General features: G+C 44.1%; 1 protein-coding gene across 2 annotated transcripts; it reads right to left on the reverse strand.

The window, feature by feature from the left end:
• Positions 1-4,126: 4,126 nt before the first annotated feature.
• On the reverse strand, positions 4,127-14,122 carry CAPSL (calcyphosine like). Of its 2 annotated transcripts, none has more exons than XM_086629705.1 (4): positions 13,986-14,122; positions 12,948-13,125; positions 11,875-12,084; positions 4,127-4,228 (listed from the first exon to the last, which is right to left on the reverse strand). In XM_086629705.1, the coding sequence occupies exons 1-4, from the start codon at positions 14,120-14,122 to the stop codon at positions 4,127-4,129; spliced, it is 627 nt and encodes a 208-aa protein (XP_086485831.1). The 2 variants fall into 2 exon arrangements, with proteins under 2 accessions (XP_086485831.1, XP_009981417.1); XM_009983115.2 differs by lacking the exon at positions 4,127-4,228 and adding an exon at positions 9,536-9,637.
• Between the last annotated feature and the right edge of the window lie 911 nt (positions 14,123-15,033).

Below are 15,033 nucleotides of genomic sequence, written 5' to 3' on the forward strand. Positions count from 1 at the left end.
AGGGAATAGAGGAAGAAGCAAAAGCGCATCAGAAAAATCCTGTACAGTATGTGCTATGATTGTTTCGAACTCATTCACATGTTTTTGAGGATTAAAAGGGACATCACAAATGTCTATTTGCACTATTTAAGCAGTAAGGTATCCATGTATAATAGTTCTTCTGTTTGTCCAGAAAGGTATACTGCTCTTTAATACGGGAAAAGTAGTAGAAACCTGATGTTTGCTTTTTAGTATGGGGAAAGTAGTAGAAACTTGATGTTTATTTACTTTAATCACTTGGAAATAGTTATGTTTTTCCTATGTAGTACTCATATTTTTGCATAGCTGCTAATGTTTAAACATTCATTCTATTTTCTACGTCTTATTATCATATTTAATTAGATAACATGTAACCTTGTTTCTATAATGTTTTTACTCTATTAAAAGGACATGACTATTTTACATGACCTATTTATGCTGCTTTAATTCAGTCTTCTAATATACATCTACCAGAATAGGACTTACTCTGCCCCCACTGAAATTAGGGTAACTCCATGGGCTTTACCTAGCTCTAGGCAGGATAAAATACCAAATAAATCCAGACTGCTCAGAGGCCTCAAAGCACTGTAGGGTAACAACAAGCATCACCTTTCCTTCATCACCACCACCCTGTGAGCCAGGGAAGCCTCTCTGCAACTCCAGTATCTACGTTTTGGGCTGGGCACGCCTTTGTTCATCCTGACTCTGATCGCCATCAGCCCTTGTTACCCAGAAAACAGAGAGGTAACAGCTCTGGGAATTAGGCAGGTGAAGCCCATCTCATGCCAATGGCTCGTACTTGCTCAGGCGAGTTTGCCCAAGCGCCCGTGTGCAGCCACAAGCCTGCACTACAAGCACCAAAGAAAGAAGAAAAACCCTCAGGGTTGCCATAGCATAGGTATGCATACAGTAAGGCAAAGTCTCGTAGAGGCTCTATTCTCAGAGATGGTACTTCATTAATACGCTGCTGAACGCTGACATATATGCAACTGGTAGGAAAAAAAGCAGCCTTTTTTTAATTATGTTCATCCAGATGAAGCTTTTCTTAGTGGAGGATATAGGCTAACTCATAGAATCACAGAATCATAGAATGGTTAGGGTTGGAAGGGACCTTAAAGATCATCTAGTTCCACCCCTCCTGCCATGGGCAGAGAAATCCTCCACTACACCAGGTTGCCAAAAGCCTCATCCAGCCTGGCCTTGAACACCTCCAGGGATGGGGCATCCACAACTTCTCTGGGCAACCTGTTCCACTGCCTCGCCACCCTCAATGTAGAAAATTTCTTCCTTAGATCTAATCTAAATCTCCCCTCTTTCAGTTTGAATCCATTGCCCCTTGTCCTATCACTACATGCCCTCATAAAAAGTCCCTCTCCAGCTTTCCTGTAGGCTCCCTTTAGGTACCTGAAAGGCTGCTATAAGATCACCCCAGAGCCTTCTCTTCTCCAGGCTGAACAGCCTCGACTCTCTCAGCCTGTCTTCATAGCAGAGGTGCTCCAGCCCTTGCATCATCTTCGTGGCCCTCCTCTGGACTCGTTCCAGTAGCTCCATGTCCTTCTTATGTTGGGGACTCCAGAGCTGAATGCAGTATTCCAGGTGGGGTCTCACAAGAGTTGAGTAGAGGGGCAGAATCACTTCCCTTGACCTGCTGGCCACACTTCTTTTGATACAGCCCAGGATACGATTTGCTTTCTGGGCTGCCAGCGCACACTGCAGGCTCATGTTGAGCTTCTCATCCACCAGCACTCCCAAGTCCTTTTCCTCAGGGCTGCCCTCAACCCAATCTCCACCCAGCCTGTACTCGTGCTTGGGATTGCCCCGACTCACGTGCAGGACCTTGCACTTGGCCTTGTTGAACTTCATGAGGTTCTCACAGGCCCACTTTTCCAGCCTGGCAAGGTCCCTCTGGATGGCATCCCTTCCCTCCAGCGTGTCCACAACACCACACAACTTCATGCCAGACATGAAGGTTACTCTATTCCAGGCATGCCCCTGGGTATATGTTGAAGCCTATCCAGAAGAGTATCTTTCCAGGAGAGCAGCGACAAGCATAGCCAAATAGAGGAGGGTTAACGGTTAGCATTAAGGTTTCTGAAGGACCATGGCCATGAAACGTGTTCACTCTACCACATCCAACTGCTACCAAGCCAATGCCAACAATTGGGTCATTACAGCAGTGGTCAGTCAAGTCCTGTCAGGCTGAACTTTAACAAGCACTAAGTTCCTCCAAGGTAGCTCTGTTTGGGAATTACGCTGCTCTGAGGCTTGCAGAGGCTAGCAGTCTTCTTCAGCTTTGACCATCTGGCCTGAAGTGTGGGAGCTAAATCTTTTGGAAAAATTGGTCTCTGACTATTTTGCAGGTGCTGGGTACCAATACATGAGCAGTGTCAGTATCAGCATCTCTGAACATCGTATGTAATTTTATAGTCATCAACATAAATTTCATGAGTATATACAGACATAACAGCTCTCAGCTTCCTTTTGGAAAAAAAGAAATCCAAATGTGCACCCAAGAAAGAAGCACCAGAAGCACTTCTGGTCCATGGCCAGCTTTTAGATGCATAGTGCATATATGAAGATACAGCCACGGCTATGTCTTGACAGCACTTCAAAAGGTCAGGACCGAGTAGTTTCCTTTTTCTACGAGACAGAGTTTCCCCCACAGCTGTTCACAAATTCCCATCTGACTCAACATCCGCACAGGGGTGTAGCTCAGCTTTCACACACTCCATGCACCTCCTTTGCTTCAGCACGACCTTCCTCCTCCACACTTTCTGCCTCCTGTGCTGATATTCAGCTGCACACATAAAAAAAAGCTTGGTGACCCTGGTTTCTATGCAGCTGCTTTATGACACTGTGCCTGGAGGTGCCCGATCCTCTCTCTGCACGTAACTCTGAGGCTCTGCCGCCTCTTCTGTGCTCATGGTACAACACTCTGCCAACTTTTTTTCTCCCCTCATCTACGTGCAGCTTGTTTGCACTGTGCAAACATCTCCCAGAGGCACATAAACACTAATCCATGAAATAAAGTAGGTCTTTTGTTGGTTATAACACCAAGTCACTGTGTAATTTTAATGATGCTGAAAAATGTTAATTACCTCTCAAGGCAATGCTTATCCCCTGCTGAATTTATTAGTTTGTTTACCAAATCTCCTCCTCTTGTGCGTGTTCATTATACAGGCTGATAAAACACACAAAAATGCTGTGTGTGTCGGTGAGATGGTAGAAGACCAGATAAGGGTGGAGAGGCAGGGGAAATGTTTCTGTCAGGATGAAGGGATGGTTAAATGCATGTGATATGCAGTGAAGTCTGGGCCATCAAATAACTGGTGTCCCACTGCCACAGGCAAATGTGGCTGAATTTGGAGCAGTTCTAGGCAAGCACGAGCTGACTGTGAAACCATCCCTTCTGGCAGCAAGGAACCTGGCGATGCTGGCAGGGTATTTCTGCAGGGCAGGAGTTCAGCCCTTTCTAGGGTTCTTAGCAAAAGTGTTTATTGACTTGAAGGTCCGTATTTATACAGCGGTACTGCAGTGCTGCAGCCCTGCGGGGAGCAGCAGCAGCTTTTTAGTCAATATGCCTTTGGCTCAAGCTAGTTACCTCTTTGGTTGTGAGTTTCTGAAGCTATCCTTTAAAACCAGCTAAAACATAACACAGAGGAGACTTACCATGTCTGTGAAGAATTATTTTAGGGTCAACCAGTTCCTTATTACTGTGATCATTAAGACACCCAAATTAGCACTCCTGTGTGTAACGAGAGGTTGGCAAAACAAATCTAACGTACAGGCACACAACAAAACAAGTGACAATGCCAGGAAATGCAATTGCTAATTTATACCAACTATGTCATCCCTTTGGTCACGCGGCAGCTCTAGATGGCACTAAGCCTGGTTATTCCTTGGCTTTTAAGCGCCACCTGTTGAAACTTGAAGCCACACGTCAGATTCCAGCACTTGGACACTTGCTGATGTCATCAAATCATGCATCTCTGCAAACGCCACTCAGAGGGGAGCTGGGAAAAAAAGTCAAACCCACAACAAACTAAGCAGCGCGTCACTTCTTTATAATCTCTGGTCCCAAAGAAGTTGGGGCAAATGAAAGCAAAAGTCAGAGTTTCCAGGATTTCTTCATCATTAAAATGAAGTAGGCATCACTGTCCACAGAAGCACTAACTCCAGAGTAGTAGCTCAAAAATTCATCTTTTGTAACCTAAGAATGAGAAAAACAGTGTTTACAATGTGTGAAGGCTATATACTGTGGCTCAAAGCAAGATGTTTATGTAACACATCCCCACATTTTGTAAAAAATTCTTTTCATTTTCCAGAAAGGTCTAATTCTTAGGTCAGACTGTCCTAATCTGACATTAGGATGTGTTGTTGCAGCAAGGTCTTGCACAGTGTGTGGTCTGATGACACTGAGGTCAATGGATTAAGCTTCTTGCTTTGGGAGAGAGAGAGCTGTTGCTGTGTCCTTGAAAAATGAATACAAGAATAATTATTCTGGTTATTGGTCATTATTGACTGTATAACTTAATTGTCACAATGAAATTAGATTAGTCCAACATTACCAAATGATGTAAAAATCCCCAAGGGTTAGCCAAGCAATAAAAAAGCAAGGAAGAAAGATGAAAGGCATTGGTGGAAAAGTCTAAAGGAATAAATCTATGCCACAAAATCAGAGCTTCTCTAAAGCAATCTGCTGGGTTTTTTTCCAGAAAATGCACATAAACTTAAAAAAAAACAACCAAACAACCAACCAAACAAAAAAAAACACAACCAAAAAAAACCAAAACAGTAGATTTTGAATGCTAAAGCACCAAAATTAAAAAAAAAAAAAAATTGCAGCTTTCGACAAAAATATCATGTTTTCAATTAAAAAAGAACAGATTTATCTCTGGAAAATAAACATTGCTCGCATTTTACCACAATCTCTGCTTTTCCACAGAATACCAGGCTTGAGTTAACTTTCGCAAAACATCACACTTCCTTTTTTTCTCACTATTCCTACTTGCCAAGACGTTCAACAAAGTCTGGATCCCATCCCCATTCTCCAGCTGCAGCTCCCGCTGGGATGGACGGCAACGTTGTAGTCTGGGAGGAAGCCTGGGTCCAGGTTTTGGCAGAGGGGGCTGCCGTACCCGGGGTTGGCTGCAATCCAGCAAGCTGAAGGTTTTGCACCCTAGAGCGCTCCCACCTCCCGCAGCCTCTGTTGGCATGAGAGGTGAAGAGGTGCTGGAGCCAAAAACAATGCTTGCTTTGAAACCAGAGACTCCAAACTCAGCTGGGACAAACTATTATGGCTGGGGGCTGCTTCAAATATCAAGGCTGCTCTCAGCCACCTGAGGACTTGGCATTGAGTGTAGCCCACTAGGAACCCCGCTTTCTGCTCATCCTCCTGAGCTGGCTATGAGAAAAGAATTCTAGAGAAACAGGACAGGCTATAATCATAGTGAAAGTCATAGAAAATGGGCAGCTGCTGACGGTGGCACGTTGCTCTTGACATTATTTGTTTTACCAGGGAAAGCTGAGCATGCTGCTGCTGCTGCTCTTGGCATAGAGGACAGGAGCTGGGAGGCAAAAATAACCAAAACCGCCAGGCTCGCTCCTTCTGCCATCCGGTGATGGGGGAGGCTGGGAGCCTGGCTCTGGGATGGCAAAGCTCTTCTCTGCACATGTGGCTGCAGAGGTTTGAGGCAGTACAGTGTAAAACCTGTTACATAAAGGCAAGCCGGCTTTCGCACAGCAACGTGTGCAGGTGGTTTCATCTGCAAAAACCTCAGCTGCTTCCATCCGCCCCTGCCGAGACAGCTTTGAGCCAGGAGACCAACAAAATGAATCAGATCAGTGAATATACCTTGTGGTCTAATTTCAAGAATACATGCCAGTGAGTGGGGCTTGCATTAAAACTCATTTGCTGCGGGAGAGAACAGGAGCTAAACAACAGTTCTGGGCTGCATCGAGCCAAAAATTTCCCCTCCAGGACAAAAACACGAAACCACAAAAGCACACAAGCAGTAAAGCTGAAATGCAGCAAAGGATGCTGCAGGAGGGCCACCTTTCCCCAGGGAACATGCTGGAGGGAGAGGTTGTCTCCTGCCTCTCCACCGTCATGCCTTGTGCTTTTGGGAGGGGGTCACAGAGATGTTCTGATGGTTCAAGTAGAGATCAGAGCAGAGTTTGGGGGAGGTACAAGCGAGCCTTTTCTCCCTGTGGGAGACCATTGGGCTTCACGAGCATTTTTGGAGCGCACTCCTGATGCTGCCTCGCCAGCAGCTCAGGGCTCAGCCCTGGCAAGGCGGTGAGCCACGGGGCAGGCTGGAGCTCAAGGTGGAGGCGAAACCTTTGCCTCTGGTGTTGGCCCACAGCCCTGCAGACTCAGATGTTCCTATGGTTTATGCCATCCTGTTTAGCATCTGTTGCACAATCAGAAAGAAGAAATAGGGCTTCGAACATGAAGCACCGACCAAGATCTGACAATCTTGATGCTAGAACCAGATATGATCACGCGCATTGCCACCTATCTCCAAGTATCTGCCGTGTGTGCTGTGCAACCACAGACTGGCAGGACAGCCTGCATCACCATCTATCTCCAGCATCTGCTGGGTCTGTAACCAGCACTCAGCAGCCTGCAGCTGAACACAAGCACTTCAGCTCCATTTTTGGCTCTCCCAGACCACAGCGCAGCAGCTTCAGCAGACAAGGACAGTGAAGTGCTACAGGGCGGCTCTGGGCACCTTCCTGACATTCTTTCACATCTGATTCAAATCCTTTTAACTTGACTTTAACCTCTGCAGAGTGCTTCCACTGAATCTCAGGTGTAGGTGTCCCAGTGTGTCATTATGGCTGCACATCTCCTAGTAGATATACCTAGTATATAAACAAAATACCTATGTTTGTTCGATGAATTTGCACACTTGTTAATCAAATGACATTTCTTGCACCGATTCCAATTTGTGTTATACGGCACCTGATTACAAGTGAAAAATCACGTGTTATTCTTTCGCAGATTTTATTTTTCCTGAAAGTGCTATACCTTTTTCTGCAGCTACCAGTTTGGGCTCAGGTTGCCCCAGGAGCAATTCTGTTCCCGCAGAAGTGAAAGGAAACTTTGCCACCGACTTCGAAGGAATCTGAAACCAGCCCTTGGAAACACGCTCTGTATAAATTTCAAAATTACTTCCTTGTGAAAAATGTCCTCTTGATGATAAGAAACATATTCAGCGAGCGATGAGATCTGCACGCAGGCAGACCCAAGGAGCCAGGAGCTGCTCTGAGGGCACCATGGAGGTGGGGGCATGAGTTGGGGCTCGTTAGTCGAGCTCAGTGCAGAAATCTCACTCTGGAGCACTAAGCCTTCCCCGGCCGTCACGGGCGCCTGGATGCTGGTGACAAAGCTTCCACTGGTTTAAAAAAAAAAGCATAGTTGCTTTCAGTACCAATTCTCCCTTCTGAAAAGCTATATCACACTCAGGATTAAGTAAAATCAGGAAGTACTAGCACTGAAAAGACAAACTGGTTGCAGTTATTCAGATTAAAACTTTCACTGCACTTGATTAGACATCAGCACAACAGATCGCTGTGGGGTCTGAAGACATGAGATAGCATGCCAGGAGGAAACAGTTTTTTCATTTTGTGATTCCCAGTCCATTCACATTATTTTCTCTTTATTTGAAACATAGAAGACAGATAACATGACACCCTGCTTCAGAGACAATAAATGAGAAATAGAGGGATTCTACTCAAGCTGTCAGGACATGTACAGCATCTATTGAATATTAAGTTTGTTTTTCATATACGGTATGTTGGCACTTCAGTAGCATTGCAGTAAGTAAAGGCTTCTCTTATGATCGACGGCAATCGTGAAGAGACTCAACCACTTTCCAGTGTCGGTCAGCAAGCAAGTTTCTGTAGGCTTACAGACCAAAGAAAATATTTAAGTTTGCACAATCTTTACTCAGGAATTGCAAGCAGATTTTTTTCGTACTGAGGTCATGACTGGACAAAACAAAAACAGAGTTTGCACAGGACCAAAGCAGCAAGCACCCAGGACTTCAGTGTTTGAGCAGTTAGCAGCCCAGGCTAAGTAAGAGCTGAGGCTTCATCATTCAAGACCTTTTGAAAGTCCAGTCCATAAGCCTGTATTGCTTTTAGCTGTCTGCCAGCCTGAAATGAAGCGAATGGTGCCATACACGAGCCATTTACTCTTTGCTACAGCAGCAGCATCTCAGTCTGGGAGAACAGCACAATGATGTGGGAGAAGCAGAAAGAAGATGAAAAAAGGCAAAGGAATCAAGGCAGGAATAATTAGACAGGACCACCACTCTCCTTCTTTTCTTTTTTTTTCCTTTTCTTTTTTTCTTTTTTCTTTCTTTTTTCTTTTTTTCTTTTTTTTCTTTCTTTTTTTTTTTTTTTATAGTTTCCTTTGTGCACCGTTTTCCCACTGTCTGTATGGGAAAAGGACAGAAGACCTCAGAACTGAGACAGCCTCATTAGTGTGACCAGGAGGGCAGGTTCCCATCCTTTTTTCAGCATCAGAAACATAAGATGATGAGACAAGAAAGTCACAAATTCTTGAATACCCAGAAAGTTCCCTGAAGTCATAGTTTGGCATTAACCAGTATAAACACAAAAAGTAGTAGGCAACTTTCAGTGTAGGTCTATACAGACAACAGCTACCAGACCAGTAAATGTTCCAGAAACAGTGAGAAGAAAATACTGTAAGATATGTACACCCTTTAAAGAAAAATATTAGAGAAATGATCTCACAGTTCAAAAAGAAAGAAATCAAAGTGGGGAAAAAAGCTATAAGCAGGCCCACAGAGGTTTGAAACAAGGCACGCACAGGAAAGATGCCTGTGTGCTGAGTTGAAAGCCGGGGAGAAAACAGGGCCTTAAAGAGCACTTAACATTTATTCTGCTCTGTGTCTCTCCTGCGTGATTTGTTTTTCCCTTCAGCCCTCTGGTATTGGGAACTCACTTGTTCCCAGCAGTGAGCTGAGCAGTTGGTCCATTGCACAAGTGAGACCCAAGAAATCAAGAGACAGTGCAGTGCTACAGGCAAGAGGGCTACATGACCCTCCTGGGACCAGCTTCCTCAAGTTTAGAACAGTCTGTCCCAGACACCACCCTGCCAGAACATTTTCGTTTCCTCCTCTTGCATCCTTTGTCGAATAGAGCTGTGTCTAACACTGGAGGAGGGGATGCATTCAGAAGCCACAGGGACCTACTGCGGATGTCTGAGAAGAAAGGAACAGCTCATCTCAGAAAAGACATGTCAGGGATGCAGGGAGAAAAGGGATAGATCTGTGGAGTGGATGGATGCCAGATCTGCTCTCTGATTATGCTCTGATCCCAAGAGGCTGAGCCTAGTGAAGCATTTGGGAATTATTTCTGCGGATTGACTGTAACTAGTACAGTTACTGGAAGCTATTATTATGAAAAATGAGCATGTTGTTGTGCATACACTTAATGATGGGAACCTACAAAAGGTGGAAGTCTTGCTCCTTTAATCACATGATCAGAGTTTCCAAGCATTCTTCATCATGATGATAAAATAGACATCTGTGTCTATGGAAGCGCTCACTCCTGCATAGTAGTTCATGAATTCTTCTGTTGTGACCTGAGACAGAAGGATTTAAAATAGGAAAATGAATCTTTATATTTTTTAGTGCTATAAGTCAAAACCACACATCGAGAACAACTTACACCTGCTATTTCACGTTGTTGTTAGTGAAAAGGAATCCAACAGGGAGAATGAAAACACTGAAAATTTGCATAAATACAATTCTTTGCTAGAAATAAGAGCTCTTGTCCTCCAGGAACACTTGGATGGAAATGAAACATGGAGTTAAACTAACCTTACCAGGAACTGAAGTCGCTGCCCAAGAAGACAAATGTTTTAATGGATTTTTTTTTTCCAGGAATGCTCTAATCTGGTTCTTTGTATTGTTACTAGTAAAAGTTGATGTGGTTTCTGATGCAACCCACAGATAGTTGGGAGCTTTATACCCATTCACTAGAGAGAAAATATCATTGCTCTAAACACTTAAAGAAGCAAACATTCTTTCAAATACCTAAGAGTTTTTAATATTTTTCATGGGTATTTCGAGGTTGACTCGGTTTTAAAATGACGATTAAAAAAAAAAAAATCAGATTAGCAGCTACAAACAGTGCATGTCTCTTGTGACGCCTTAACTCTTGAACGGTGAAGGGCATTCTTTGAATAAACATCATATAGAAAAATAGTTGCCCCTACTGCATTGTGCATTTGAGAGCTAATTGAAATGTGACAATGGGGACAAGTGAAAACTGTAGACTCTCCTAACATCAGGAACCGATTACAAGCTTCGCTGACCCTGCCTATTTCAGAGGCAACTGGCAAGACCGCAGTGAAGAGGATCTTTCTAGCAGATGCTTAGCCTTGAGACACTGTCGGTGAAAACATTTTAGGTGTTCGGTTCATACCAGTGTCATTAGTGACCTCTGATTCAGGCACAGGAAAGTCACAGCGAGTTCTCTTAAGAAACCGCAATCGAGTGGGTGAATGTCAGATTTGCTCAACAAGAGGTGGGTGCTCAGAGTAACTTTTCCATAAGCTCAAACACTGCAGCATTTATGAGGTACAAGGCACTGAACTTGTCAAGGATCATTCTGGGAACTCATTTAATGTATTCAAGTACGACCTCAGCACAAAAAGCAGAAACCTTTTGCTTGAGGTTTGCTAGACGTCCCCACTGCTGCAGACAAGGCAGGGGACACTTCACACAACTGGTACCTCTGAGGATGACGCAACAGAAAAAGAGATGAAAATTCAGCTCTATCAAGTGCAAAGTCATGGCCAAGGGAGCTAAATACCATCACCTTCCGACAAACAGAAAGTCTGCCTGTTAGAAACAAAGCAAGTGGAGGATTTGGGTGTAGTCGCCAGCCATTAGACAGGTAGGAGCCACCAGTGTGGAGCACCCATGAAAACCCAGATGCAATCTCAGAAGTGCAAAGTGTTAAAGATATTCCACAAAGCACTGATGAAACCTTATCTAGTTTGTTATTACAAACAGCTTGGACTGAGAATATCACCATGTGAACAGCAGAGATCCTCAATTGCTCTGAGCTGGTCAGGCACGTGTAAGTTCAGATCAAAGAAAGAAGTTTGCAGACCCATAGCAAGGGGAAACAAAGCATGCTTGGATCAGTTTACAAAGCAGGTGCATAAGAAGTCTATCACAGAAGGTGCCCAGGCTTTGCATCTGCCCCAGAGAGTCGAGGTGGAGGCCAGAAAGGGCTCCCAGCCCTGCCCCAGCTCGTGGCTCCTCTGGGCACATAGCTAGTGGTAGCCTCCCCCAGCCCCACCTGCCCTCCAACTCTCTGTGGATAAATCTATCTCTATTATGGACTGATTTCCAAGTCAGGTGTCTCAGTAATTGCACACACTGGAGAAGCACTAACTGTAAAGCATTTCACATATTAGGGAACCTGCTTTTGAACTGGATCCTGGTATTTATTCTCCTAAGAAGTGAAAAATCCTCCAGCTTGTGAGGATCCTGAAAATCAGCAATCGTGCACGTTAGTCTGAAGACATACTTAGAGTAACCTATGAAATTAGGGCATTAAGGCTACAAGCCTGTAAATGCAATCTCACATCTATCCTTGCACCTCCTGCAGAGCCACTTTACTTCTAAACATGTAAGCAAGCTGCACCAACAGCCCTACAGAGAAACTATGCATCCATTTTACTGTCCTCCACAAACGTGATGCAAATGCATGTTTGGTACTGCAAACACTCTCACATTTAATAATTCAAGTCAAATGCTGAGTCAGACAGTGATTTCCTGGCTCGACATTAGGTGTTTCACTTACCTTCCCATCTTTGTCATAGGGTGAATCAAAATTATCCAGAAAGGCCCTAAAAACTTGATCTTCTGTCCAGTCTCCATTTTGGTATTTGGGGTGATGCTTTGCATTATACACCCCCCGTAAGTCTTCAATTGTTATGACGCCATCCCCAGTCTTATCTAACTTCCTAAATGCCTGCATGATGATCTCTTTCCTTGCATTCGACATGGGAGGCTGTAAAGAAATATTAACAGAATAATTTTATTTCTGCCAACTACTTGCACAGTTCCAAATTCAAGTAACTCCTGTTGTTAATAGTAAATGTATTTCAAGGCACTAGGGACAACAAACCGCTGACAGTCTATGAGTTGGAAGGACAATATATCATCAAAAAAGCAGTGTGATGGAGACCATTCAGTGTCTATCAATAGTACAGTAAACGGACAATAAGAAAGAAAATGCTACCTAGAATACTTTTCTACTCTACCCCAATTTCTAACAAGAAACTACTAATTACTCTAAGAACTAACTATTTTCTTTCTTAGTTATTTAGAGTTCAGCAGAGCAAAGACACTCCAACCAAAACCAGTCACACCGTGGTTGATTAGAGAAAGCCACCACTGGGTCAGTTCAGGCTAAAATGAGATGCATCCTAAAATGACAGATAAAGAAGTGAGATTAATGGGCTGAACCACACAGGTACTCAAGACCGCAATACAGGAATTTAGGTACCTAAATCAAGGCAGCCATTCATAAAAGAAAAGTCACAACCATTTAATTGCAATATTCTATTCTATTCGATTCGATTCGATTCAATTCTAATTGTGAGAAGTCTTACGCCTTGCCAAAAACTGCAGAGACGTGTTGGCATCTGAGCTCTCTCATCTACAGAGGTGTTGTTTAGGGTGATTTTCTCCTTTAGCATATTTAGATGGAAATAGAATATTTTAACTTCTCAAGAGTTACTGACTTTTTAAATAGAGCTGTAGATATTGCTAATTATTAAGGTGAAAAAAAGTGTGTTTTGTGTTCAGCTAATGACAAATCAAGGCTTTTCCTCCATATAATGCAGTAATAACATAAATGCCCAGACTTACTCTCAGTGTAACAAGAAATTCATCAAAATCAATTGTTCCACTGCCATCTTTATCAAATATCCGGAAAATCTCTTGTGCTTCTTCCTTGTCTATCATCATAGCATAATCATTTAATCCCTTCACAAACTCTTTGAAATCAAGGGTCCTGCTGTTGTCATCATCCATAATCCGAAATACTCTGTGGAAAATGTGCAATATAAGGAGAACACATACGAAAACTGCAAGAATGCTGCAGTGGTTTATCACAATGCCAGAGCACAGGGATATCTTACTGAGATAACATTTTGCCCTTGTACAATCCTCTGAGAAAAACGCAAAAGACAGAGGAAAAAAAAAAAAAAACAAAAAAAAAACCCCACCCCCATACTTATCGATAGCAGAGATGACTTGCTTAGATTGAGTGCCCGAATATTACACAGCTGACATTAGATGAGGTGAAGTCTGCCTTAGCTGAAGGAGTCTTCCTATTCATTACACATTGAGCCACCTGAAAGTTGGGCATGTAGGTGAAGTTCCAGCTGGTCACCTAAGATCCTTCTGCAGTTTATGGGGCCCGGGATGAGTTTCAGGGTGTGATGCAGCTCCCCTTTCCTAGTTCTGGGGTGACCCACACTCTCAGGGTGACTACCAAGGAGTGTAGACATCTCCCATAAACTAGAGAGCTAATAGACCATTACACACAAGGGAATCACACTCCAAAGGAAAGGAAGTACAAAATCCTTAGTATCGAGATACTTCAGTTAATTATAGAAAATACCACAGAGAGAGATATGTTTTACGTTCCCCTCTCTCCCTGGCAGGATTTGTTCCAGGTCTCGAGGAAGCACCTTCCTCTGAGGGATGCACGAAGCTCAGTCCTTCAACAGGTAAGCAGGTCAGTCCTGTCTCCCAAAATACAGGAGCCCCAAGCCCAGGCTCTACAGATTGTGGCATTTGCACTGGAACCGGGAAAGCCAAGTTTTGGTCCCTGCTCAGCCTGTGAGCCTCCTGCAGCTGAAATTATTAGGCTGAATAATGGATTTGAATTATCAGACTCACCTGCCAAGTCCTTTGATGCCTGCAGATCCCCTCGCTAAACACTGCAGGCGAAGTCTTTCTACAGGGTCGGTGGTTTTAGACAAGTTTCTTTTGGCCTGGATTGCCATCTCTCGGTCATGCCTTGCTGTGCCTGGCATCTGGAAGACCAAAGTGCTCTTACAGCATGGATTCACATATACAAGGCAGAGTGCTGAACCCTGCCTTAGTATATGGAGTATCCCAAATCCTTCATTTGCAAGGTGCTGGCAACTGTCTCATGAGGACCCATTTTGATGCTCTGTTTTCTTTTCCTTATATCTTTCTGTCAGAAGGGGAAATTGCCAATATGGGCCACCAACCCTGAAAGGAAGGTTCAGTCAACCACCCTGTGATTAACCAAGATGCAAATATGAAAGTGTGGGTAAGAATTTGCTGCCTACATTGTACGAACACAGTAAAAACCAGTGGATGCCACCAGGAGAGCAGCTCCACTGAGTCTCAGCCTGGCCAGGTTTGCAGTGAGCATTTGCGTACAGGTAGGGCTGTGACAGCAAAAGTTGTCCTGGGTGAGGACCTTTTCCTTACATTTGCTTTTGTTCCACTGTAGTCCTAATTCTCCAGAGCAGGGCTTTCTCTCACTGCACATCTGAACAGCAGCGATCACCTCGAGACCCGATCTCACCTACAGATGACACCTCGCGCTATTTTAACACAACTGCAGAACAAATTAATACCTTAAACTTGCACAGAGTTCAGCAGTCCAGGATTTCAGGACTTTGCCAACAGTCACACAAGCCTTAGAGCTTCCCTCAGAGGAAGACCATGGATTTAAAAGTGGGACAACAGCCTGTAAACTTGCAGCACTGCAGCAGCACCACCCAGAGCAGCATGCCCGGGCAGGCAGAGGGTCTCTCTTTCTCCCATGGGAGTATTTGTGCCTAGTGCTTAGAGCCCCAGGGCTGCCCACGCCTATACTGATGTTTTAGAGGCACATTGAATCCTGGCCCCTGGGCACATGCTCAGGGCCAGGACTGTTGCTCTCTAGCCTGGCTGCTGGGTCTGCAGATCA

This window comes from Tauraco erythrolophus, chromosome Z, assembly GCF_009769465.1.
Source record: "Tauraco erythrolophus isolate bTauEry1 chromosome Z, bTauEry1.pri, whole genome shotgun sequence".
NCBI lineage: Eukaryota > Metazoa > Chordata > Aves > Musophagiformes > Musophagidae > Tauraco > Tauraco erythrolophus.

Excerpts from the sequence above, each read along its gene's own strand:
- CAPSL (XM_086629705.1), bottom strand. The coding sequence starts at position 14,122 with ATGCCAGGCACAGCAAGGCATGACCGAGAGATGGCAATCCAGGCCAAA. Across the intron at positions 13,126-13,985 it reads GGCATCAAAGGACTTGGCAG|AGTATTTCGGATTATGGATG; the intron begins GTGAGTCTGATA and ends CATTTTCCACAG. Across the intron at positions 4,229-11,874 it reads CCTATGACAAAGATGGGAAG|GTTACAAAAGATGAATTTTT; the intron begins GTAAGTGAAACA and ends TCTCATTCTTAG.